Genomic DNA, 27,236 nt, shown 5'->3' with positions numbered 1-27,236 from the left:
GCCTACACACATGTTGGTACCTAATTTTTGTTACTCATTTGTTCCACAAATATTTCACTGAGTCATCTCTTATGTGCTAGGCACTGTACTAGGCACTGGAGATGGGGTGTGGTTTCTCAAATATAGATGTTTAAAGTATATCTATCAAGATCATCCAACTTAATTTCACTTTTAATGTGGAGAAAAGGGAACCCTAGTATACTGCTGGTGGGAATGCAGACTGGTGCAGCCATTATGGAAAACAGATGGGAGTTTCCTCAAAAAATTAAAAATGGAACTGCCATTTGACCCAGTGATCTCACTTCTAGGAATATATATTAAGAAACCCAAAAAACACCAATGAGAAAGAATATATGCACCCCTGTGTTCACAGCAGCACAATTTACAACAGCCCAAGTGCCCATCAGTAGATGAGTGGATAAAAAAGCGATGGCATATTTACATCATGGAGTACTATGCAGCTGTGAAAAAGAAGGATCTTTTACCCTGAGACAGCATGGAGGGACCTGGAAAGTATTACGCTAAGTGAAATAAGCGAGTCAGAGAAAGATAATGATCACATGATCTCACTCATATGTGGAATCTAATGAACAAAATAAACTGATGAACAAAACAGATCTAGAAACACAGAAGCATGGAACAGACTGTCGAATCTTAGAGGGAAGGTTGGGGTGGGGAGCAGACGGGGAGAGATTAACGAGGAACTTATATGTGTGTATGTATAGCCGATGGACACAGACAATAGTGTGGTGAAGGCCTGGAGGAGTAGGGGTGGGGTGGAGGGAGGGTCAATGGGGAAAAAAGAGGGGGACATCTGTAATACTTTCAACAATAAAGATACAATTTAAAAATGTTTTCATTTCTATATTAAAAGAGAGTGAGAAAAGATTCTCTCTCTTAAGTATTTTAAGAGCCATCCACATTTTCAGCAAAGACATTATCTAAACACCGAGAATTACACAGTATGTCATGCTCTCTTTTGCCTGGGCTTTCAAGAAGCTTTGAGTTCATCTTAGCCAGAACTGCACTGACACTGTTATTAAACAATCTTAACCACTAAAAGTGAGGCAACCAGATATTAATGCTTCTTTATCTGATGCAACAGGAAACACAAAGCACCACTTGTAAAGTATTCTTAACCCCAAAATCCAAACCTCACATCAATCTAATCAAACCCAAGAGCTAGTATATAGGGAACAATAGATATAAAGGAACATGTAAAATGACATCATTGAGAATATGAGTAGCCATGTCAAAATATAGAAAATTTTATAGGAAAAATGACAACCTCTCTCTGTTTGGACTCTGCCAGAAGTGAATTTTGAGACAAGCAGTTTCCTTGGGAGAAAAAGGAAGTACCCATAAAAGAAATGGGAAGTACGACGGGGAAGAAAACCAATATACAATACAATATAGTGAACTAAATGTTTCCAGTTAACTTCTGAAAAAATTTTTCAAGGTTTAAAACAAATAGACTGTAATACCTCCCAAATTATATTATTTAAATTCTTTAAGTCTCTTCTTACCAGTTTCTGCTGATAGTATATGCATTTCTACACCATAGAACGTGAAGAAAATATCTCCTACATATGTTAAAGAATGCCTTTATTTCACCAGCAAACAAGTTACCCTGTTTTTTTGGTGAGTCAACAGCCTTCAATGAAAAATGTTCAGTGAAACCTTGGGTTTCTCATTTTCCACATTTACTTAATTCTAGAATGGCTTTCAAGCTTTCTAGTTTCTTATTCCTGAATACTATGTTCTAGGGTAAAAATATTTTTATTACCAAATTCAAGAATAACTCCATTATTATATATGTCTAATGTATATGCTGCTTACTTTAAAAAATCTGTATCTTCATAATTATACTGTTACTTCTAACCAAACCAATTCTAAATGTCATTCAAAATTAGTCCTTGAAAGGCCATATACTTACTGAGATACCTATCCTAATTATCATCAGAATAATTTTTAATATTTCCCCGTATGCCACATACTGTTTTAATTAACTTTGTAAAGCAAATGGGTCTGTCTTTTCCTCATTTGGTCTTACCCCCCCCCCGCCCCCCTCCCCCAGGTATGCACAGCTGGGTGATAAAGGTGAAGGGCTTAAGGGGAAACAAATTCATAGACACAGACAACAGTATGGTGACTACCAGAGGGAAAGAGGGTTGGGGGTAGGTGAAGAGGGTATAGGGAGTTTAAATGGTGATTGGAAGGAGACTTGATGTGCGGTGGTGAACAAACAACAAAATATACAGATGAGGTATTATAGAATTGTACATGGGAAACCTATATAATTTTATTAACCAAACAAATAAATGCCTTAAAAAAATAAAATACACCACCCCCTCCCAGTGAGTCTCCAAGCTTTCATATATATTAAGGGTCATTACCTCATGACCTCCATCACACTTCCATGTAATATTTCAATTTCTAAGCACTCTATCAAAAACGTAATCAGGGAATAACCATGGTTTATTAAAAGGGAATCTGAGTTTAGAAATCATTTGCCCTTGCACACTCTTGTCTTAGTTGCTATGAGAAAGAGGAAAAGAAAAAAATAACAAGCATTGGCACAATTAGGAATTAATAGTATCGGAAGAAAGAGGTGACATCACTATAGATTCCATGCAAATTAAAATGAGATACCACTACGTACTTATTAGAAGGGCCAAAATCTAGAACACTGACTGCACCAAATGCTGACAAAGTTGTGGAGCAACAGAAACTCTCATTCATTGCTGGTGGGAATGCAAAATGATATAGCCACTTTGGAAGACAATTTGGCTGTTTCTTAAAAAACTAAATATACGCCTACCGCACAATCCAGCAATTGCACTCTTGGGTATCTACTTAAAGAAACTGAGAGCTTACATCCACACAAAAACATGCCATGAATGCTTATAGCAGCTTTATTCATAATTGCCAAGGCAATAAGTCCTTCAAGACCAAGATGTCCTTCAATGGACAAACAGATAAACTGTGATACATCCATACAATGCAATATTATTCAGCACTAAAAAGAAATAAGCTATTAAGCCATAAAAAGATACAGAGGAAATTGAAATGCCTATGACTAAGTGAGAAAAATCAGTCTGTAAAAGTTACATACCGTGTTTCCAACAATATGACATTATATGAGAGAAAAAAAGGCAAAACTATGGAGATAGTAAAATGATTAGTGAAACTACTTTGATATTATAATAGTAAATACATGTCCAAACTCACAGAATGTACATCAAGAATGAATCCTAATGTAAACTACGTACTTTGGGTAATAGTATGTGTCAATGTAGGCTCATCAACTGTAGCAAATGTACCACTCTGATAGGGGATATTGATAATAGGGGAGGCTATGCATGTGTATGGTGCAGAGAATCTCTGTACGCCTTGCACTTAATACCACAGTGATCCTAAAATTGTTCTAAAAAACAAAGTATATTTTTTAAAGTACTATTCCTTATTTCACTATCAATGCAAATAGTTACTTTCCTAAATACCTTTATGCAACAAAAGTATTTAATTCCCTACTTTTATTATTTTATAGTTTAAGGAATAATATTTCAGATGTATGCACATGCACACAAATAGCTTATTTCTTTCTGCCTACAGTCCTATGTAAATATAGATTTGGAGTAAAAGAGCATATCGGCTGTAGTGGGTTGAACACGGTCCCCCCAAATTCATGTCAGCCAGAACTTCTGAATGTAACCTCATTTGGAAATAGGGTTCTTGAAGATGTAATTAGTTCATGGTTTCAAGATGAAACCACCCTGGATTTAGGCTAGGTCCTAAATCCACTGATGGGTGCCCTTACAAGCAGAGGAGATGATACAGAGACATCCAGGGGAGATAATGAATGAAGATGGATGCAGAAATTGAAATGATGTGTCTATAAATAAGCCAAGAAATGCCAGGAACCACCAGAAGTTGGAAGAGGCAAAGAAGGATTCTGCCTTACAGCCTTCAGAGGGACAGTGGCCCTGCCAGCACCTTGATTTCAGACTTTTTGTTTCCAAATTTGATAGAGAATAATTTGTTTTAAGTCATCAAGAATTCTAGAGGCCTCCCAACCCCTACACCCCCTCAAAAAAAAAACATAAAAAAACCCTAAAAAAAAAACAACTTAAGAAAAATACTAAAATACTTGACCTGCCTTAGGACAAACTAGCATTTAAAGAAATGATAAATCAATTCACCATCAAATTAAGAGAATGAATACAGAAAATACACCATTGGTTTCTATTTAAAAAGGGAGAAAAAAGCAAGTCTCAATCAACTGAAGTTCATAACCTCTACTGTTGTGGAATGAGCATAATTTTCCTATTTATCAGTAAGTGAAATGAATGCAGCAGTTCCAATGAACATTTTGTTTTTAGTAATTCAAAATAATAAAGTTTTCAGATAAAGAATCTATGTAGGCTAGACAGTCTCCTAAATTGAATTCTCTCAGTAGTCAAATAGATGATCAAATATGAAGACCACAAAGATATATTTTATAACTTCAAATTTTATTTTCAACATAAGCTCTAAAGAGAACACTGAAATATAGGACCATAAACTATAAAGATTACTAAGCTATTAATTATCAATATTATTGTTTAACTTACCATTAGCCTGGTCAATCCCTCAGTTCCTATCAACCTTTCTGGCCTCTACTTTATTAGGTCAAAACAGTAGTTATTTAGAATTACCAAATTGAAAGGGCATTAGTTTATCTAACTACTAGAGACCCAGTGCACGGGATTTGTGCACTGGTGGGGGGAATGGCCTGTGGGGATCGGCCCGCTATGGCAGCGCTGCTCATCCCAGTCAGCCAAGCGGCTGCTCCCACTGTGGGAGCACACTGACCACCAGGGGACAGATCCTGAGTTGAGCATCTGCCCCCTGGTGGTCAGTGTGCGTCACAGTGATTGGTCGACCAGTCGTTCTGGTTGTTCTGCTGTTCGGTTGCTGGGCTTTTATTATATAGGAAGGATAGGATGTGACAATGCCCCCTCGTGCAGGACTCTTGCAGCATCACTGGCAGGATGGTCAGTTAGTTTCCAATTGAACACTTGCTATGATAGGAAGCTTACTAGGTGTACAAGTTAATAATGCGGATATTTTTCAATAGATGGAGTTACACATATGTTGATATATATGTGATTTGATATGTATGCTATTTTGTTGTATTGACAGCAAGCTTGAAAACTTCATATGTCAAATTTGCTTAAGGTATTAACATCATATATATTTTTGTGCTTAAAAATATCCAATTTCATGCCAAAAAAAAGAGCATTTGCAGGAAGTTTTAATTCATTGCTTTATTTTGAAGAAAAGTGCTGCTGAATACTTCGGGAAGCTTATGGTGAACATGCTCCATCTCAAGATACTTGTGAACGCTGGTTTAAATGCTTTGAAAGTGATGATTTCCATGTGAAAGACAAAGAACGTCCAGGTCAACCGAAAAAGTTTGAAGACCAACAATTACAAGCATTATTGGATGAAGATGCAGGTAAAACTCAAAAACAACTTGCAGAAAGATTAAACGTTACTCAGCAAACAATTTCCGATTGTTTACAAGCAATGGGAAAGATTTTAAAGGAAGGAAAATGGGTGCCACATCAACTGAACAAAAGACAAATGGAAAACCGAAAAGTCATCATTAAAAATGTTGCTTCAATGGCACAAAAGAAAGTCTTTTTTGCATTGAATTATGACTGGCAATGAAAAGTGGATTTATTTTGAGAATCCCAAATGCACAAAATCATGGGTTAACCCAGGTCAACCATCAACATCGACTGCAAGGCCAAATCGCTTCAGGAAGAAGACAATGCTTTGCATTTGGTGGGATCAGGAAGGTGTGGTGTATTAAGAGCTTCTAAAACCAGGTGAAACCGTTAATACTGATCGCTACTGGCAACAAATAATCTATTTGAACCACGCTTTGATCATGAAACGACCAAATGTGCCAGAAGACACGGCAAAGTAATTTTGTTTCATGATGACACACCATCACACACTTCAAAACCAGTTAAAGACATGTTGTCAGATCTTGCCTGGGAAGTATTAACCCACCCGCTGTATTCACCAGTATTAACCCACCCGCTGTATTCACCAGACCTTGCTCCTTCAGGTTACCACTTGTTCCGATCGAAGGCACATACACTTTCTAAGCAGCACTTCAAAACGTACGAAGAAGTGGAAAATTGGGTCTCTGAATGGTTTGCCTCAAAGCAAGCTCTATTGGGGCAGTATCCACAAATTACCTGAAAGATGGGGAAAATGTGTAGCTAGCGATGGACATTACTTTGAATAAAGCACTTTTGATGTTTCTCTTGATATTATCTCATATTTTCTTTGATTACAAAATCCACCATTATTAACCAGTACACCTAGTACAGGACAAACCAATCCACTGTAAAAGCAATGCCACTGCAAAGTTTTACCTCACCAGGCTGAGCATCTACTCACCTTTCCATTCTACACATTCATCACAATCCTATCACGTATAAGAACATATCCTCCTATTCCTCCACAAGGTTATGGCAGTATCTGGATGAGAACCTATGGGGATGGAAGCGCTGAACCAGGTAGGACCTGTAGGGAATTCAAAGGCATATTCTGTCCTTCAAGAGCTTCATGACCATGCATGAAAAATGAGCACACAAGATATATGATGCAAGTACTGTAAGACTTATAGAAAGTAAACTACAAACATTTAGAGCAGCGGTTCTCAACCTGTGGGTCGCGACCCCTTTGGCGGTCAAATGACCCTTTCACAGGGGTCGCCTAACACCATCGTGCATATCAGATATTTACATTATAATTCATAACAGTAGCAACATTACAGTTATGAAGTAGCAACGAAAATAATTTTATGGTTGGGTCACAACATGAGGAACTATAATTAAAGGGCCAGAAGGTGGAGAACCACTGATTTAGAGAGAAGGCAGGAAAAAGGCAAAGCGCACTTAAACAGAATGATTCCTGTGGAAGAAGTAAGTCAGTAGCAAAACCTGACTATGGAAGTTCATGTAGTGTGTATTGGAAGATGAAGTTGGAGCCAGATTGTTAATGAAAAAACCAAAGTCTTAGAAGAGTGAGTACAATACCCTTGAAAATCAGATACAGGGGTTGATATCTACTGTAGCAGAAAATAATAAAGGAGACTTCTCATTAAGGGAGGAGCACAGTAATTTCAAGATGTAGGAAAGATTAGTGTTCCATACTTTTATGACAAAGAGTACAATGGTAACAAGGAAGAAAAACAAGGGCCTGGACTGGGACAGAGGAGATTTGGGGAAACTTTCAAAGGCAAACAGGTCATGATGACAAGCTAAAGGGTTGAAAAGTTCAACAGCCAAAGTCATAAACCTAGGTGACTGGTAATACTAAAAGAGGAGTTAAGACTACTTTGGAGAAAGAATTTCTTTGTAATCACTGATCTACAGCAATTTCACTATTTATATGCCTTGCCCAGTCAATGAGAAAACAGCTGACAGAGATGAGGTGCTTTCTACCAACTAGCATGAAAAATCTGGAAATTGTATTTGACCACTTTTCATATACCCAGGACTAAAGCACCAAGAAAGTAACTGAGCCCAAGGCCCTAAGTGTTAACAGGCCCCCAAGCTTCTCCAATCTTTAGAGAGGCAACAGTTAAAACTGTGAGTTAAAGTGACTAGATGACAAGATGTGATGGAAAAGGAGAAAAGAAGCTCTTAGTACATCAGAGAATATCCACATTTACCTCCTTACTGTCTTCTGTCTCTTAAATGTAGGCCTTTTCCCTTCCCCCAACCAGTGAGGAACAGAGAACAAAACAGAGAGAGAAACAGAGAAACTACGGGAGCATAAAGAAGCAGGAAGAACAGCATTTCAAGAAGAAATGCAGTAGGTAATTATGAAATGCTATAAAGATTATGAACAGAAGATTACCAAAGGGTAGTATAATTCACAATTAGGTAGCTACTATTACCTGGGGAGCACAATCATCATTTTTAAAAAGTTCAATGTTGGTAGCCTCCAGTAAGGCAGACACCAACTTCTTTAATTAAAAACTTTCAATCTAAAAGTTTCCATGCATGCTAATCAACCAGAACCACATAGTTAGTCTTAGTCCACAAGAGATGAACTTAGTCATCCCATGTATGATGTGTCCTTCTGGACCTATGAACTAGAACATAAACATTTCAGAACCTAAACATAATGAAAATGCTTCTTTATGTTTTTGAATGACTTCCAGAAAAACAAAAAAGGTTACACTCACACATCCATTTGGCTTGTATGAGTAGTATTGACTTTAAGTGCCATTTTAAAAATTTACCGATATGAATCACCCCAGCCTTGACAATGGATTAATAAACTTTGATAATACAAATACCTTGTACTTCTCTTAGAAGAAAATGTGCCCTGAAGATACTCTTGTTCCCTCCTGAAACCAACAGCCTGAATAAAAGTGCATTATAAGCCATTAAGAAAATATCTTCTATCTCACCTTTACAATATTCAAGTATATTTATCAACTTAGTGCAGTAAGCCTCCACTTAACGTTGTTCTGTGATTTTAAGGAAACAACATATAACAAACCAATTTTATCATAAGCTAATTGATATAAACAAGAGTTAAGTTCCTATAGCATCTCATCAACTTTATAACAAAACAACATTGAACAAAATGACATTATTCAAGGGCTTGCTGTACTTCAAAGCATTGTAATATTCCAAAAGAAGTGATAGATTCTTCAAAAATCGTGTCATGTGGGAATATAGACAAGCTCTTTGCTAATTTCCTAATATCACAATCCACTCTGTATTAGAAGTAACAACTATAGACGATCAAGGGAATTTACTACTACAGTACAAAGCAGTAGTCCCCAAATAAAGTAAGCTAAAAAAGACCACTAAGGCATCAAACACAACAGCCTTGCGCATAACTACTTCAGTCATATCTACCAGGTGGTTTCTCTTGCCTCATGAGGGTCAAATGAGAAAGAAAAGACTGAAAATCTGATTAGTTTGCTACAGAATATTAGGCACTTCTTGGATTTAAAAGCTATTTCTTGAGGGTTCATCTTTTTATATACCTTAAACCACTCTGTTGGTCAAGTGTGTATCAAGGAAACCTTTATAACTTAGCATTATGGACTGGAAAACACAATGTAACCTTCTTTTCTAACCAAGTAGCCATCTTCCCAGCGGGAGGGATCTGTAAATGTATTCAAGACATTATAAAAGCAAAATCATATAGTGGCCTTTTACTGATCTAAGTTGAAATACCCATCTTGAACTGTTTTATATACCAACTAGAGGCCCGGTGCATGAAAATTCATGCACTGGAGGGGAGGGGGGCCCTCAGCCCGGCCTGCCCCCTCTCATAGTCCGGGAGTCCTCAGGGGCAGGAGGCAACCCGGAGATCAGGGGAAGGCAACGCCCCCATCACACCTCTGCTGCTGCCACTGCCAGCAGCGCAAGCCTCGGCCGGCCCTGGGCGGCTGGGCAGCCGACATCTGGGGCTTGCCTGCGCCTCGGGCCGGCCCTGGGCAGATGGGGGGCTGAGAGGACTGGGGGACTTCGGAGGCAGGCAGGCGGAGCAGCCAGGCCTGGCCTTGCTGCGCACCTGCTGCCCAGACGGGCCTGAGGGGACTGGGCGCTGCCATCTTGTGGCTGTGAGCACCACCATCTTTGAGGGTGGGGCAGTCAATTAGCATATTCCCTCATTGGCTGTGGGAGCCGCCTTCTTTTGTGACAGCAAGATGGCCAATTAGCATATTCCTTCTTTATTAGATAGGATAGGTTCTCACCAAAAACCTTCATCACAGTATCTAAATTAAAAAGAATTTGTCATATCCTCAGTTTTCGTCAAATCAATGAACAGTAATTTAGCTTAATGGCCAAAACTTACTGAAGCAGTAAATAATATACATACTATGTGTAAATAACTTTACACTCCACTGAAGCAATATTGAAGGGATAACTATGGTATATGTAAGTTAGGCTTATAGGGACAAATGAAACCATATAACCAGCAATTTTAAACCTTCCACACTTACAGAAATAGGATTTTTATTTTTGTATTTTTTTTTTATATTTTATTGATTTTTTTTACAGAGAGGAAGGGAGAGAGATAGTTAGAAACATCGATGAGAGAGAAACATCGATCAGCTGCCTCCTGCACACCTCCTACTGGGGATGTGCCCGCAACCCAGGTACATGCCCTTGACCGGAATCGAACCTGGGACCTTTCAGTCCGCAGGCCGACGCTCTATCCACTGAGCCAAACCGGTTTCGGCTGTATTTTTTCATTGACCAAAAATCTGCTCTGATAATCTTCTCTTCCCTTATAAATTCAACTAGAGAAAGATATATTTTTTTAAAAATTGTCATCATTTTTTCAAATCTCATCAATTACAATAGTCAAAGATATATTTTTGAATGATTTTGAGTGTACAAAGTAATAGAAATGATATTTTTCTATGTGGAGCAAATGATACCTTTCAAAGAGTAAAGCATAAAGCATGTTTCACCACTTCATTTATACCACTTACAGGAATTTATTTGCTTTTGTATTAAAAGCAGACATACATATCAAGTTAGTTATTTCTTATCAATCATAGTTATTTTTGTCACTATTTTAATAAGACTATGTCATAACTTACAGGGGAAAGAGACAAGTTAATAAGCACTTTAAGAAACCACTAATTTTACAATCAGACTTTTAAAATAAAAGTCCTCATCCATTTACCCATTTCAGAAGGTAAAAAAAAAATAGTAAAAGCACAGAAAGATGGCCAGCACAAGCACTATTCTCCTCCAAGGTACTTTCTCCATTTCATAATGATGACTTCATCAGTTTGATAAGGTTTCCTTCTCTATTCATTACCTTACAAAACAAAAATACATCCTATATGCCAGGTAATGCAAAGTACTTTATATATACCTTAACCTTACAACCTTGCAGAATTATCCTCACTTTTAAAATAGAAAATTTGAGGGTCAGAAAGATAAGGAAATTTGCTTAATATCACATAGTTAGAGCCAGGAATGAACTAGGCCTTTCTAGCTTTGATGTCAATCTACAGTCTAGTATTGTCAGTTATCCTGGAAATCCAAAACTATTTCATAATGTACCAACTCTCCCTGAAAGGAATATACATTGCATACCTAGGCTTCCAATGGAAGAATCCAAGTAATAAGCATGTTTGAAGCATGCAACAATATTCCAGTGTAACAACTTATATTTACTGTTCACAAGCACATATATTATTTTTTATATATTCACAGCAACTCTGAAGCTGAAGCAGGAATTATATTATTCCTACTTTATAAATAAGGAAAATGAAACTTTGCAATATCTGACATATGATAAGTGCAAATATTTGTTAAATGATAAGACTCAAATAGGCTAAGTGACTTCTCCAAACAAGTGTCTAAACAGGGTTCATCATTACAAAATAAATATAAGTACAAAACTAAGTACAGTTAAAAAACAGAGCTAGGCAGATAACTTACTCACTTAATAGTCACACGATTAGGCTGTTTTTATGACAGTGCAATTATGAGCATTAGAAGACCACAGAGGCTGGACACTAGTCATGCCAGTTCATCATTTTAGTGCACCCAATTTTAATACCACTGGATGAACAATTTGAAAATTACAAAAAAATGATTCATTCATTCACTCACTCACTGTCCCTCATCTAAACAACATTTTTTGAACACCTAATATGTGGCAGAAACCAGAAAAGTGTAAGGGCCTACAATGTGCCATGGACACATTCACAAAGAGTCTCATTTTGTCTTCCCAGAACTCTGCAGAAGAGGTCTTTATCCCCATTTGATAGGTGAGAAAATGGAAGCTCAGAAAGGTTAAATAACTTTTTAAGTTTAGTGGTCAAGTTATATGGGTACAAGCACATGTACACACATGGGCATCTTTTGCTCCTATAATCCAGGTCACCAATGGTCTACCACTCTATACCAGGATCAAATAAGAGCAAGAGCCCAATCCGACCTTGCTCAAAATGTATATGTTACTGTTAAAAGTCCTTTCAAATATATACACAAAAAAATAGAAGGACATATGGTTGACCCTTAAACAACACAGGTTTGAAATGCATGGGTACAACCATGACATATGATAAGTGCAAATATTTGTTAAATGATAAGACTCAAATAGGCTAAGTGACTTCTCCAAACAAGTGTCTAAACAGGGTTCATACATGGTTGTAGTTGTGTTCAATAAATACATGTAATCCTGTTAATGTATTTTCTCTTTCTTATGATTTTTTATTAACATTTTCTCTCTAGCTTACTTTAATGTAAAAATTCAGTACATAATACAAATAATGTGTTAATCAACTGTTTATATTATTGGTAAGGCTTCTTGGTCAATAGTAGGCTACTAGTTAAGTTTTGGGGGAGTCAAAAGTTATACAAAGATCTTCAACAGTGTGTGTGTGGGGAGGGCGGGGGTAGGGTCAGCGATCCTTATCCCCACATTGCTCAAGAGTCAACTATACATTAAAATGTTAAACAGTGCCCAGTCTATGGGAAAAAAAGTAGTATAGTTTTTATAGCTCTCAAGTGAAATTAAGGTTTCTGTTCGTTCGAAGATTAAGCAAAGAGCCAAGTATTTTGCAATACTGTGATACTTTTGTTAACTGTAAGCAGATCAAAGACTTTCTAAGAGAATTAGTATCAACTCTTATAGTAAAAACTGGTACTAGAAAGTTTGATGAATGAGTCAATTTAAGTAGATGTTTTCTAAGAAATTACTTTGGCTACAAAAAAACCAACAACAAATAGCTCTTCTTTATTCTCTTAGCTCTTTCAGAATGTGATGTCATTACAGAAGTGTGAGCTTGTCACCAGGTAGCAGAGATTTTACTGCAGTTGGGCCTGAAATCAAAAGAATTTAGAATGTCTAAATTTCTTCTCAGGATAACTCTAAATCACACTTTACTTGAAACTGTTCTTTCTGCAGAGATAGACTTCATTGCTGTGTCAGTAACTTTTTAAAAGTTGAATTTTCCAAAACTCCAAATACAACAGAACAGCAAAATATCAGGCATTTAACTATGAGAGTATCTTGTTTCAACTACCAAGAAATTTTAACTCTGTTTAAAACTTATTCATGAGCTCTACTCCATCACTAAATCATACTTTACAGTTGGCTCAAATTTCTTAGCAAGCTGCTTTAAATATTAAATATTAGTCTGTCTTCATGAGCTCATATGACTTCTAGCCATTTATTTTAAAGGAGGCAGTCATTTATTTTAAAGTAGACAGTAAGATATGCACATTCACTAATTAGAAGATTAGCTCCTGGGAAAAGGTATCCTTCTGATACCTGAGGAAAACAAAACATATCAACAGGCGATCTTTTTACTGGTAATTTCCCCACTAAAATGTAGGTATGTTCTTAGTCAATAAAAATTCCTCTTGCCCAGCAGGTTGAGCTCAGTGGTTGAGCATCAACCTATCTATGAACCAGGAGGTCACAGTTCGATTCCCAGTAAGGGCATATGCCTGGGTTGCAGGCTCGATCCCCAGTGTGGGGTGCACAAGAGGCAGCTGATCAATGATTCTCTCTCATCATTGATGTTTCTATCTCTCTCCCTCTCCCTTACTCTCTGAAATCAATAAAAATATATATTTTTAAAAATAATAAAGTAAAATTTCCTCTAAAGCAACAATGTTCAATCTTTTCATCTTCTGGCACTCATAAATTTTACTAAAATTCTGCAGCACACCAAAAATATATATTTTTTGCTGGTGTGACAAAAAAGGGTGTAATTTTGATTCATTCACACCAGATGGCCATTGTTGTATTGGCTGTAGTCATTTTTTTATTTTATAATCTAAGGGGGTAAATGTCAGTACCCCTAAATAGGTAGGTTTTGCATGTTTTAAAAATCCTTGTGGCATGCCCTGGCCAAGTGGATCAGTTGGTTGGAATATCATTCTGTACACCAAAAGGTTGTGGGTTCGATTCACAATCAGGGCATATACCCTGGTTGCAGGTTTGATTCCTGGGTCAGAGCAAGTATGGGAGGCAACAGATCAATGTTTCTCACATCAATGTTTCTCTCTCCCTCTCTCTCTCAAAAAAAAAAAAAAAAAAAAAAAATCAATGGAAAATATCCTTGGGTGAAGATTTTAAAAAAAATTCTTGTGACACCCCAGTTGAAAATCACTACTCTAAAGTATCATTTCTAAAGATGTCACCTCAAAGGGGATTTACCACAGAGACAATTACAGCCTCTTAAATCACAAAGCCCAAAACAGTCTATTCAATTTCACTCAATTTTTAGTTGAAAAACTAAGGTCTCAAGAAGGAAAAGTGACTTGCCCTTTTAGACAAATCAATAACTTTTATTTTCTAATTTTAACTAGTATTTTCTGGTGCTTCCCTGATAAGATTTGCGGACATTCTCCTGGTGATTGCCCTTGGACAGACAAGATATATGTTCCAGTTTTGAAACACTACTTGAGACCTTTTCCTCATTGTTTAACCCAGCCGTGGGCAAACTACAGCCCCGGCCGGATATGGCCCGTTTGAAATGAATAAAACTAAAAAAAACAAAAGACCGTACCCTTTTATGTAATGATGTTTACTTTGAATTTATATTAGTTCACACAAACACTCCATCCATGCTTTTGTTCCGGCCCTCCGGTCCAGTTTAAGAACCCATTGTGGCCCTTGAGTCAAAAAGTTTGCCCACCCCTGGTTTAACCTAAACTTGTCTTTCTTTCTGAGATAGAGGAAAGTGAAGTTCTCCCTATCCAACAGCACTTTCTGCAATGATAAAAATGTTCCATAATCTGTATTGATATATACAGCAGCCACTAGCTACATGACTATTGAGCACCTGAAATATGGTTACTGTAACTGAGGAATGGAACTTTATATTTTATTTAATTTTAATAAATTTGAATTTACAGCACAACTCTAGACAATTCTAACTTCAGTCATTATAACTGCATGGTTTTTATATCCCTTCCCAACTACTGAACTGAGCAAGACACTGATGAGAGAGTCCCACAAAAATAAAAAGGGCCTCAATTACTTTTACCAGGATCAAAAATTCTTCTGATTCCTAAAGACCTTTTTCTAAAAAAGTTCTTAAATCCAATTATCAAAAGTCCCATGAATAGATTCTGATAATCCCAAGGAAAAAGAACTGGCACTTGGCTATTCTCCCAACGGTTTTCCTTAGCTCATATACTACTAGAATGTTTTCCTGAGATGATTTCTTCCTTATTTTCATTGCTTTTAACTATTATATTAACAATGTTCATGTCTACAAATTCAGCTGACTAAAAGTTAGACACATTAAAATATAATGCTCAAGGTTCTACTTAATGAGAAAATCACAGGGCTGGAAAAATCACAGAGCACTTAAGAACATCACCAATAGAATAAAAGCAGTTAGAACTTGATTGTAATCTCCTCAAAGACAGAACCAAGACCTGAGATCTACAGTATTACACAAGACCCTTCTGCAAAGTGGCATTTTTCCCTCCTCTCTTGAAAGGAGTAATTGGAATGCTGTGAGAATCTATTAAAAGACCACGATCTTTATTTTGGCTAAGAAAATAATAACCTGTTCTCATGGAAATTCACCAAAGGGTTTGCAAGACTCTTTAGGGCCAATTCTGACATCTGGCCATGTCAGCAAGCCAGACGGCAGACTTCTTAAAAAAGCAAAACAAAACAGGTACTCATGTTAAAGATTTATTAAGTTATTAAACTTTTTTTATTCATTCCATTCAGGACTGAAAATTAACCTTTCAAGGCCCTACTCTCGTCTTTTTTCAAGACTTCTCCTATTCTCCCACTGACAGGTAAGTAATGCCTCTTTCAAACATCTACAGCTGTCCTCTATAATGGGTATATATGGTCAGCTGGGTATGTTGTTAAACTGCAGATTCTGACTCAGTAGGCCTGGTGTGAGGATGCTGAAGCAGCTCCCAGGTGATGCAGATGCCTAGGTTCACAACCACACTTCTATGTAGCAAGATCTGTAACCCACTTCTACAAGTACACTAGGGCAGCTATCACTTCCCTTTTGGAATTCTAATTATTGACATACACATCTTCTCTACCCCCACCAAATTATAAATTTCTTGGAAGCATGATATGAATATCAAATATATTTTTCTCCTTCATAGAAAATAGCAAACAGGCATTCAAATAACAGGAGGAAAGTAAAAATACCAATGAAAAAAAGTCTCTGCAGCCTAGGTCACAGAAAGCGCCTCTCTATGGAATGAAAGGTAGACTAAAGATCAATAAAGGCTGTGAAAAGTCCAACTATTTTTAATCACTTACTTGGTTAGATGAAAGGGAGCACAGCAATTGCCAATATCAGGAGAGCTGTGACCAAAGCATGCTATTCTTTACCCTGAATAACAGAGTGAGGGGGCACAGACCTGCAACATGTTGAAAAGCTAGCAGACTTTTTTTTTTTGGAGGAAATACCCAGTTAAATATTAACTCTATTAATTAGGGGAGTTAGAGAAATTTCCTTTTTGAAATACAAGATAGACTGCACAAAGAACCACGGAATCATTAAATTCAATGTGCTTACAAAAAAGTTAGATAGGTGATTTATTCTAGGTTAGTTACAGTATTAAGTATATGGAAGACTTGGAACTTGTGTATAGATGCCCTAACATCTAGTCCAGGATTTTTTGCACTATGCTACCTCTTGAGCAGACACTAAATGAACAAAGTAATAACACTTTCTATTGTCCTCAAATCGTATCTTATCTGATTTACTATTCTATTCTGAATAACTTGAGGAAGTAAAAAGTAAACATTTTTTTTAAAAGGGGACAAATAATGTGAACACTTACATTACATACACATAGAGAAATATAAATGGTTAATAAATATGAAAAAATATTCAACTTTGGTAGTAATCAAATAAATGTAAATTTTAAGTCAGATACCGTTTTTGGACTACTAAATTGGCATATATGACAAAACACCCACTGATTGTTTAGTGTGGGGAAGAATACACATACACCATTGGTAGGAATACACATTGGTAGACTTTTCAGTAGAGCAATTTGGTACAATGTATCAGACATCCTAAATAACTGACATACCATAGGATCCAAGAAATATAATTCTAGAAAAATTATCTGAGGATATATTTGAAGATTTGCAGTAAATATCATTGTATGTGTCTCTTTTGTACATTTTTTATAATTTTGTATTTATGATATATATATATATATATATTATTGATTTTAGAGAGGAAGAAAGAGGGAGAGAGAGATAGAAACATCAATTATGAGAGGGAATCATTGATCGGCTGCCTCCTGCACACCCCCTCCTGAGGATCAAGCCCGAAACCCAGGCATTTGCCCTTGGCCGGAATCGAACCTGGGACTCTTCAGTCGCAGGCTGAAACGTTCTATCCATTGAGCCAAACCAGCTAGGGCCACAATGAGCTCTTTAGGCACAGAGTGATGTTCCAAAATGCCTTTGAGATCAGGGGAAACCACTTGCCTACAAAAGTTTAGGATTATGTTTCAGTTGTTATTTTATGAACACCACTAAGTTTGGATAGATCTAGTCCTTTAGGGCTGAGGTATAGTTTGCCTGAAAAAAATTATTGTAGTAAGAGGATATGTGGCTTTTTAGAACAGGCTACTTAAGGAAAAAATGATGACCTCAGCTAGGTGGAAACTTGAATACTCAGCGGTTGTACATGGGAGGGAATAAACAAATTTGACAGAAGTGAGGGAGGAGGAATAAAATACATTGGGAAAGATAAAGGACATATTTTCAAACAGGTACTGAGTAAGCAAATTCCATCACTGAGACATAATTTCCAGTTAGATAAATAGCTTATTACGACTAGACAGATATTTTACAAATATTTGCTAACTGGTATAAATTGCTAAAACTACTTTGGTAAACACTGTGTTTAAATTGGATCTAGCATGTCTTGTAATTCTTGTTTGTTAAACTTTTTCTTGGGCTTTATTTTCCAGCCCATTAATCTTACAGGTATTTTCTAAAATGATTTCTAAGTTTCTATTTCTCTACATTTACTTAGGTAAATATGCAAAATGTTAACTAGATTTTAGAATTACCAGAAAAAAAAATTCCTTCTTTTATCTTTAACTGGATTTGTAGGTTTCCTATAAAAAGCATAAATTATTTCAAAACAAATTCTTGCTTCTTCTTAAACTTAGCTCTCCAATCAAACATACCATTTCAAGTACATCTGATATAACTTTCTATTTAGTGTCAACTTTTCTTTCCACTATTTTAAGATTTTTTTTCCCTTTGCTTTTTTTTTTTTTTTTTTTGTAATTGAAAAGTGATTTCTGGCAGACAACTCATATTTCAGGCCACTAGATGGATATAAAAAATAATATTATCTAGTGTCCTTAAAAAGAGACTGGCCTCTAATAACAATGAGAAGGAAAAGAGAACCACAGTGTAAAATGAAATGACCAAAAATCAACTTTATACAGAATATTTTCCCATATACAGAAGTCACTCATTGTGGTACAGTGGCAATAAGACACTTTATCATTTAATCATTTAATACTAACACATTTATATACAGATACAGTTTTTAGTTCTCAAAACTATTGACAGCCAGCCCCTTTAGTTTTCTTTATAGTGCTTTTCCACTGAAAAGGTTCAAGTTAATACTGTATATGGTTTTCATGTATGACTTGTAAATCACAGAGGTAAGTGAGAAGAAGGGTACAGGGAGGAAGGGAAACTATTTTAAACACAAATATTAAAAATGCAATGTACTATGGTGAAATAAGCACTGTAAGTCAAGAGACCTGATTGAAGTCTCAGTTCTCCTGGTAACCAGCTATATGATTTCCTCTGAGTGACTTAATCATGTTTTTTAAATTGTAAAGAAAGTGATTTTGACTTAATGTCCATCTTAAATTTGGTGTTTAAAAAATCCACAATTGCCCAGCCGGCGTGGCTTAGTGCTTGAGCGTCGACCTATGAACCAGGAGGTTGCAGTTCAATTCGGGTCAGGGCCCGGGTTGCAGGCTCGATGCAAGAGGCAGCTGATCAATAATTCTTTCTCATCATTGATGTTTCTTTCTCTCTCCCCCCCCCCCCCTTCTTCTCTGAAATAAAATTGTATTTTTAAAAAATTTTGCAATTAAAGTTGTTTCCCAATGTTATATAACAGCACAATTAAAGGTATGTCATTTTTTTTTCCATATGGAGTTAGCCCTTCACTTTTGTCTCAATTTGACCTGCAGCATGGATGGCTTACTTGGGTTGCACACTCACGATGAACTCTGGGGGAAAGGGGGCTGAGGAAGGATTCCTTTATAGGATGGGATGGAGCTGAGCAGGAGGAGAAGTTCAGGAATGAGTGCATATGGGTGCAAAAAAAAATGTGATCGCCCGCAAATCAGGAACACCAAACAACAACTCGGCTTACATTTGGGAGAGGGGCTGTAACAAAAGCTGAGGGAGGTCTCGGGCCCCGGGCTGCAAGTAATTCCAGCCTCCAACCTTTATTCCCCACTGGAGACCAAGCCAGCCTCCGGTTCCGGGTTCCCAGCCAATCATATCAAGCCACAACAGAGAGCCCTGCCAACCCGGGCACCGGCTCAGGGCTCCGGGGCGAGATTCGCACGACCCCGGCAACTGCGGGCCTCACCCCTTCCGAAAGGAGGTGATGCGAGGGAACAGCATCGGTCTACCCCCCGTCCCTGGCGATTCGGGCGACCGCCCGGTCCAGGAGCCCTCGCGCCCGAGACAACCTCCGTACTCTGGGCACAGGAGGAGCGAGCCCGGCTGTGACCCGCCCTCGTAGCCTTTCCCCAGGGCTCACTCTCCCGTTTATGGGTCCCAAGCGCCGGCCGCGGTTTCTCAGGCCTCGGGGACCCCGGGCCTGGAAAGTGGACAGACGAATGCCGAGAGTGAAGGCGGCGGCGGAGGGTGTACTCCTCGCCACCGAAGAAAAAGATAGGAAAGCAGGGGTAGGGGCCGAGGTGTCCCCCTCGGCGACGGCCTCCCGCCGTCCGCGCGTCTGGCGAAGGGTCTGTCATTCCTCCCCTCACTTACCAGGAGCAGCAGGGAGCATCTCAAGTCGGGGAAGGCTAGGAAGACGGCAGGATTCATGGTAACGCTGAGATCCGCTGCAGGGACAGGCGTTGGCCGCTGGGACTGGGTAAGGTGGGGTTGGGTTAGGAAAGGGAGGGCTCCCGGGGCCGGCGGCAGCGGAGGAATCTCCCGGCAGCGACACCCCGTCCTCTCGACCCGGAGCTCCCGCGGCGCACACCCGGGACAACTTCCAGAGAGGCCTCTCAACCCTCACTTCCGGGTCCCGCCCACCTCGGAGCACGTCGGGAAACGTAGTCCTTGACCACTTCCGCTGAGCACGTCATCGCGCATCCAGAACTCCTTTCCCGTCAGGCTCTCAGCCCAGGTCTACTGGGTTCTGTGCGCGCGAGGCCCTGTGGGATAGAAAGGGCGGAGAGCGAGAGTACCCGGTGTTTTCGGAGGGATGGGGACTACAATTCCCAGAAGGGTGTGCGGTCCAGAGACAGCGGCCTTCAGTGGGACCCCGTTAGATTTAGCGCAGTGGGGGATCTGCCCCGGCCGGATGTAGGTACGGTCTTGGCTCCTGGCGGGTGGGGCGGCCCAGTGGGGGTCGTGCCTCCTGGAGCCGCCCCCGGGACGCGAGTCCTGGCGGAGGCGCGGGTGAGTAGTAGGGTGCCTGGTTGGGGAAGCTCCAATCGCACCGCCGTGGCCCCTGCCTGAGACTCATGGTCCTCCTGGCCTGACCTGTGTGGCCTGAGCCTCCATCCTTGGCCTCCCCGCCTGCTGCCTCTGCTTTCCGCGCTCATGCCTGCTGAGTCGGAGCCACTTCTGGGGGCCTCGGTTGAATAAGTAAACGACGCATCCCTCACTGTCTCTTCGGGCGCGAATGAGGAGTAGATACGGGATGGGATGGGAAAGCACGTTGTAAACAGAAGCTCAAGCGTGAGAGCGCTGCTAACGCGTGGTCACTCCCCACAAGACAGTTGACGGAGCTCATTAGCCAGTTGAGGATCTTCACGTGGCCTCCGCTCTCTGGTCTCAGCTACAAACACCCAGCCGGGTCACCTGCCCCACATGGTAGCCGAGCAATCACGACTAAGTACCTGGATGCAGTCTTCTTTTTTGTGGTCCTCCCTATGCCTTGCCTTTGCTCCAGCTTTCCTGCCGCCTGGAATGGCCTTCACCTCTGTTCTGTCTGGAATCTCATCTAAAATGTCACAGCCTCTGAGACCTTCCCACGCAACCAACCAGCCCTTTAGTCCTAATCAGAATTACTCTTCCTTGCTTGTGACTACAGCTCCACTAGTTTTGTACAGTTATAAATTATTAGACCATTTATCGCACTGGCTTGTTTTACAATTAGTAGTGATGACGATACCTTTGCATTTTATAATTAAAGTGGTCTTGATTTTCATCTATAAATATGATTACAGAAAAAAAACAAAAAACCAGTAGCTCTAATAATTTGAGCCAAAAAGACAAATAAGCAAAAAAAAAACAAACCTAGAACATCACTTTCCCAGGGTGACAAAATTAGATAGTGGCAAAACCAAGACTTTAGTTAAGTTTCCTGTCTGGTAAAACTCTGAACACTTAGAATCTAAAATGACATGTATGAGAGTTCAGAACAATACCCAGCACATAGTTGGTACTGTTAACGTAAAAACATTTAAACCTGTAAAGAATTTTTGTGAGTTTATTTGAGCCAAACTGACGTCAATTGCCGGGAAGCAAAATCTCAACAGATTGGGATAATGCTCCAGAGGATGGCTGGTTTTTTTTATTTTTTGTTTTCTTACCTTGTTTTTATAAATTACCATCAAAGGGGAAGAAGTAAGTGGGTTACTTGAAATCCATTGGTGATAGATTAGGGAGATGGGAGAAAGCAAATGGGGTTGAGAGGGGCGGGTAGGGAAACCTCTGAGATTGGATAAAAAGTGAAATGATGGACATATGCTTCTTTTACATAGATGGACACAGGATAGTTAACATAGTTAACAGTTGACAATTAACAATAACAATGAGGGAATTTGTGGTTTCCAGCCCTGGTGCCATTTGTTGTGCCCTGAGGGGTCTGGAAAAAAAGGGAAGTTACAAGTTACCCAGACATTTCACAGGTATGTTATCTTACGTGCACAAAGACAATAGGCTCAGTAAAGATCGAAATTGATCTTTGTCAGGGAAAATACTGGCCTAGGCCATGACTACCCACTATAAACTGCTTTCAGTTAAATATTTAATATCAGACCATCCTCTGTGGTTACTTTAGGCCTTTGAGTTTGCACCGCTGCCATGCAGGTCTTCTCTGAACTAGTCAGGTTAGCATGTGGCTTTTTTTTTTTTTTTTTTTATCCATAGTACTTGTTGAATGAATCAACGTGGTCTACCTTTTCCATTTTCACATTTTATAGGAAGTCTGAGAGCTGAGGTAGCCAAAGGGCACGCTGCTTATTATTAATGGAATAGAGCCTCCAGCCCTAGTGCAATTATTCCTCTACTGTGTTTCTACCCCCACCCCTGTTTTGTAGCTTCTTTCAAGTCACTTAAATATAGCCTGCATGTGAGAGTGGCTTTTCTGACATGACAGACATGCTCAGACATGACAAGTGTCTCACCACACCCATGAAAATAAAGACATGAAGAGCTGACCTTTACCCAGATTAAGAAAACACCTTCATTCTGAGGCAGCATTTGAACCAAAAATCCCTGTCAGTGACAACACAAGTCCTAGCTCATCAGTAGTGATCATTTATCTTACAAAACTCTCAAATTCTCGGGAGTCACAAGGATTGGCGTGATGCTCCTTGGTAAAGTCAAAAGAGGGCCTTGCCTACCCTTTCGGAAGCTACTAACGAGCTCATTAACAGCTGCTCTCTTTAAATAGCTGTCTGTGTGCTCCCCTGTGCCTGAACCCCATGACTCCCTGTGTTTCTTACAGTTCTTAACCTCCATTTAGGCATTCAGCTTCGATGGAATGTCTTATGTTTTGGGAGAAAGTTTAAGCTCATTGATGCCACTGCCCCTCTTCCTTTCCCAACAGGTGCTTGAATTCTTTTTTTTTTTTTTAATATATTTTATTGATTTTTTACAGAGAGGAAGGGAGAGAGATAGAGAGTTAGAAACATCGATGAGAGAGAAACATCGATCAGCTGCCTCCTGCACATCTCCTACTGGGGATGTGCCCGCAACCCAGGTACATGCCCTTGACCGGAATCGAACCTGGGACCTTTCAGTCCGCAAGCCGACGCTCTATCCACTGAGCCAAACCGGTTTCGGCAGGTGCTTGAATTCTTGATGCATTTCTGACATAATCCAGCCTCTGCTTATACGATCATGTTAGAGAACTCACTATTTTCCTAAGCATATAGTGCATTTCTAGGTAGTTCTAGCAACCATATCAGACTACTAATCAGAAAAAAAAATTTCCTTAATGAAACATGGTTAATTATAATGATGTGGTGTTCCAAGTAAGATCCTGAGGCCAGGGTCTCAAGCTAGGTGTATTTCCCTGGTGGGCAACAAGGAAACAACAAATAAAAATTTAAAATTCTGCCTTAAAAAAAATTCTGTCTTTTATCTGCATGAAAAAAGAACTAGGTTTTAATTTAGCACTCAAATCTGGCTAATTCTGACCTAACAATTAAGTTCACATTATACTTATTTTGTGGCTTGGTCATTACCTTTATTCCCAATATCAATTCTAATGTTTAATATTATGTGAAGTTACATTACTTGTATTAACTTAAAATCAATGTGGTTTGGGGGCACTGTGCCTAATGTTAAATATTGAGTCTCCCCCCATTTTTTTCCCCCTGGGGTAGCCCTTGAGAAGGGTTTTAGGAGCATCTAATCCCTTCATAATAAAGATGAGCAACTTGCACAAAGGGTCACCCAATTTGCCACATTAAGGCAATTCTAGGACCAGGGCTGCAGATTTTTTGAATCCTAGTCACAGATTCTAGTAAACCATATTTATAATATATCTATTTCCAACTAATGAGACAGCTTTTAGAAATGTTTCCTGCATATGCTCATGGCTTAAATAATTGTTTCAGGTTTCTTCAGTTGCTGAGAAGACTATGAACAGATCAGAGAACTTGTTCTTTACTGGCTCCTCATTAGCATCCCAAGTTCATGCTGCTGCTATTAACGGAGATAAGGGTGCTCTTCACAGGCTCATCATAGGTAAGCAGTCCCTGTAAATACAGAAACTTTAAAAATAACTCTTTGTACTAAGGAAGTTTGTTAATCTTAGTTTTAATTTGCACTGTACTTACACATTTTAATGGAAATACATTATTATTTACATTTTGTTCCAGGACTTGAACAATAAACAAATTAAGTCCTGAAACCTAAAAATATGGATTAGAATTAGGTGAAAAGTACTTGAGAAATATCTGTGTATTTGGCTTTGAATCTGGATATGTATGCTAAGGTAATTCATCTTTGTAATAGCAGAGATCTAGAATGAGATAGTAAACAATGATCTTTATATTTAATATATTTCAGAAGTACTAACATTTACAAATATTTTAAACTAGCGGCCCAGTGTATGAAATTCGTGCACTTGGCGGGGGGGAGGGGGTCCCTCAGGCCAGATTGCGAGAGGGTGCAGGCCAGGCTGAGGGACCCCACCGGTGCACAATGGGGCCCAGGGAGGGATGCAGGAGGTTGGCAGCTGGGGAGGGACTGCGGGAGGGCTCCAGGGCATGTCCTGGCTTAGTACCCATTGGCTGGACCCCACCAGCAAGCTAACCTACCAGTCAGAGTATCTGCCCCCAGGTGGTCAGTGCACATCATAGCGAGTGGTTGAGTGGCCTTAGCATATCATTAGCATATCTGATTGGTTGAACGGATGGCTGGACGACAGGATACTTAACATATTAGGCTTTTATTATATAGGATTATGATGATTTAAAATTGATTTATTGGTCTTCCTATCATTGATTGGTTGACACTGATTCAGTGTCCTGCCTAGCATATATATAGAGATAGGTCCAATATACTAGTAGAAGTTCTAGAAGAGAACAAAGTGAACAGAAGAGGGACAGTATTCAAGGACAAAATGGGAAAGAATTTTTCAAAGTCATAAAACCCACAAATTCACCTGTTCACAAGTCATTAGCCCTAAAGAAAATAAAAATGTATATTTCTTGTAATCATTTTACACATCAGTGTCTGTGACATCATGATTGACAACTTGGGCTTTAAAAATAAAATCCACACTACTTGGACTTTCATACCCATTCTTTCAGAATTTATTTTCATCCTACCTTTCCAGTTTCTCCAGGAACTTCTACCCAGGCACCCTAACTTCTGACTAGGCTTTCTGTTCCCCAGTATGCCATGAATTTTATCATATTTCCCGGTACCTCTGTTCCCTCTCCTCTTTTCTACCTTCTCCTCATCGTACCCTTTTCTCTACTAAATAATCTCCTACTTATCTTTAAAGACAAAATTATTTTACCACACACTGCTGAGATTTCTCTTCTCTGTTAGGGATGTTATCACCTGATAACTTAGCTTCCCCTCATCTTCTTGTATTCACAGTTACTCCCAGGAACTTGACATCTTTACTACATCTGAATCATTCATTTCAACATCCGCCATTCAACTAAAACTCTCTTACTTCCAGCTCACTTACTAATAAGAGCAATAGTTTTTCAATGTCATTGAGACTTCCACATTCTATTTTTTTTTTCAGTTTCAACTATTAGTCTCCTCCTGTCTTTATGTTCCTCCATATTCAACCCTGATTCCATAGCCTATTGTTAAAATCCTTTTCTTGGAAAAATCATCTTTCCTCCTCACCGCTATTGCCCCTAGCTGCTGTCATCCCAGCTCTGGATGGACCTAATCCATCTACATCTGCCAACCCCTGAACAATTCCACCTTTCTGGGAGACTGATAGTACCCTAAATTCATGATTACTCTCTTCAAATGGTCACGCAACACTTTGTGCTCATGATACCACATTTCTCCATCATCAGGGTTTCATATCTTCTCCCTCTACCAAACCTCTGACTGCCAGTTCTCTCTCCCTCCATGCTCACCTAATGCTTTATGTTTCCTACAGAAAATGAAGACTTTAAATAGGAACTCTCTCATCTTTCAGCAAGATATTTACAAATGACCTACCTCTGCACCCATCATCTCTCTTTCTTCTAAAACAGAGCAAATATCCCTTTGTGTCAAAGGTCACTTCTTTCACACATGGCTCTGTATTCTATCTCTTCCTATCTTCTCAGGTACCTGCTCCATTTTTTAAAAAATCTCATTACTATATCTTTAACCTTTTCTTCTATTATAATTCTTCCCATCAACATTTAAACCTGTCTGTTGTCTCCATTATTTAGAATTCCTTCCCTGTTCTTTCATCCCCCCCCTAGGTATTACCATATCTCTCAACTTTCCTTCATAACTGTATCAGTGCACAGACTAAGCTGCTATAAAAGTGACTTAAACAGTCAGAGAAAGACAAGTATCACATGATCGCACTCATACGTGGAATCTAAGTAACAAAATAAACTGGTGAATGGAGTGGATCCAGAGACTCAAAGCATGGAACAGAGTGCAGAATCTCAGAGGGAAGGTGGGGGAGGGTGGGTGGGTGAGTGGGAGGTAATCAACCAAAGACCCTGTATGCATATATGCATAACCCATGGACACAGACAATAGGGTGCTGAAGGCCTGGGGGGGGGGGGCGAGCAGGGGGACAAGGCGGGTTAGAGGGGGATGAAGGGGGGGAAAGGGGATATATGTAATACTTTCAACAATAAAGAATTATTTTAAAAAATAAAAGTGACTTAAATAAGATACAAGTATATTTCATTCTCATAATAATACAAAGGTAATTGGGCAATCTAAGGTGAATAGACATTTCTGTTTCACATAATTACAGGGATGCTGTTAGGGCTTGGCTCTGCCATTCTCAACATGTGGCTTCCACCTCTGGGTCAGAGGCAGGTAGATTGTAGTCATAGCCCAGCCAGCAGGAAAGCACTTTGTCATGCAGGAGGTAGACTACACTTAGACACAGAGCCACACCTAGGACAGAAGAGGCTAAAAAAAAGTCTCTCCTTGGATGGTGTCATGCCCAGCTAAAACTCAGGGTGCTTAATTCGTGAAAATAAAAATGAGAGAATGTGTATGGAGGCAATTATCACTCCCTCACCAAACCAAGCTTCTTG

At 39.1% G+C, this 27,236-nt stretch overlaps 2 protein-coding genes across 10 annotated transcripts in view; one reads left to right on the top strand and one right to left on the bottom strand.

Moving 5' to 3' along the window:
* The window catches only part of ERP44 (endoplasmic reticulum protein 44), a 65,461-nt gene extending 45,183 nt beyond the window's left edge, over window positions 1-20,278 (bottom strand). For 2 of the 6 annotated variants that reach the window (XM_036330200.1, XM_036330202.1), the window contains exon 1: window positions 6,460-6,591. Coding sequence is in view for 2 of the 6 variants with exons in the window: in XM_036330205.1 (XP_036186098.1) it covers window positions 20,068-20,124 (57 nt within the window). In the remaining 4 variants the exon portion in view is untranslated. Of the gene's footprint in view, window positions 1-6,459; window positions 6,592-20,067 lie in introns of those variants that run through there. The other 4 variants (XM_036330205.1, XM_036330199.1, XM_036330204.1 and 1 more) reach the window with 4 other exon arrangements.
* INVS (inversin) overlaps window positions 19,648-27,236 on the top strand; it is a 132,168-nt gene continuing 124,579 nt past the window's right edge. For 3 of the 4 annotated variants that reach the window (XM_036330192.1, XM_036330193.1, XM_036330191.1), the window contains exons 1-2: window positions 20,404-20,706; window positions 24,102-24,231. In XM_036330192.1, coding sequence (XP_036186085.1) covers window positions 24,126-24,231 — 106 coding nt within the window. In that variant the 5' untranslated portion in view covers window positions 20,404-20,706; window positions 24,102-24,125. Of the gene's footprint in view, window positions 20,707-24,101; window positions 24,232-27,236 lie in introns of all 4 variants that reach the window. The other variant, XM_036330194.1, reaches the window with a different exon arrangement.

Source organism: Myotis myotis, unplaced genomic scaffold (genome assembly GCF_014108235.1).
Source record: "Myotis myotis isolate mMyoMyo1 unplaced genomic scaffold, mMyoMyo1.p scaffold_m19_p_12, whole genome shotgun sequence".
Classification (NCBI taxonomy): domain Eukaryota; kingdom Metazoa; phylum Chordata; class Mammalia; order Chiroptera; family Vespertilionidae; genus Myotis; species Myotis myotis.
The sequence above is the reverse complement of the archived record's forward strand: the minus strand, read 5'-3'. Positions and strand labels throughout refer to the sequence as shown.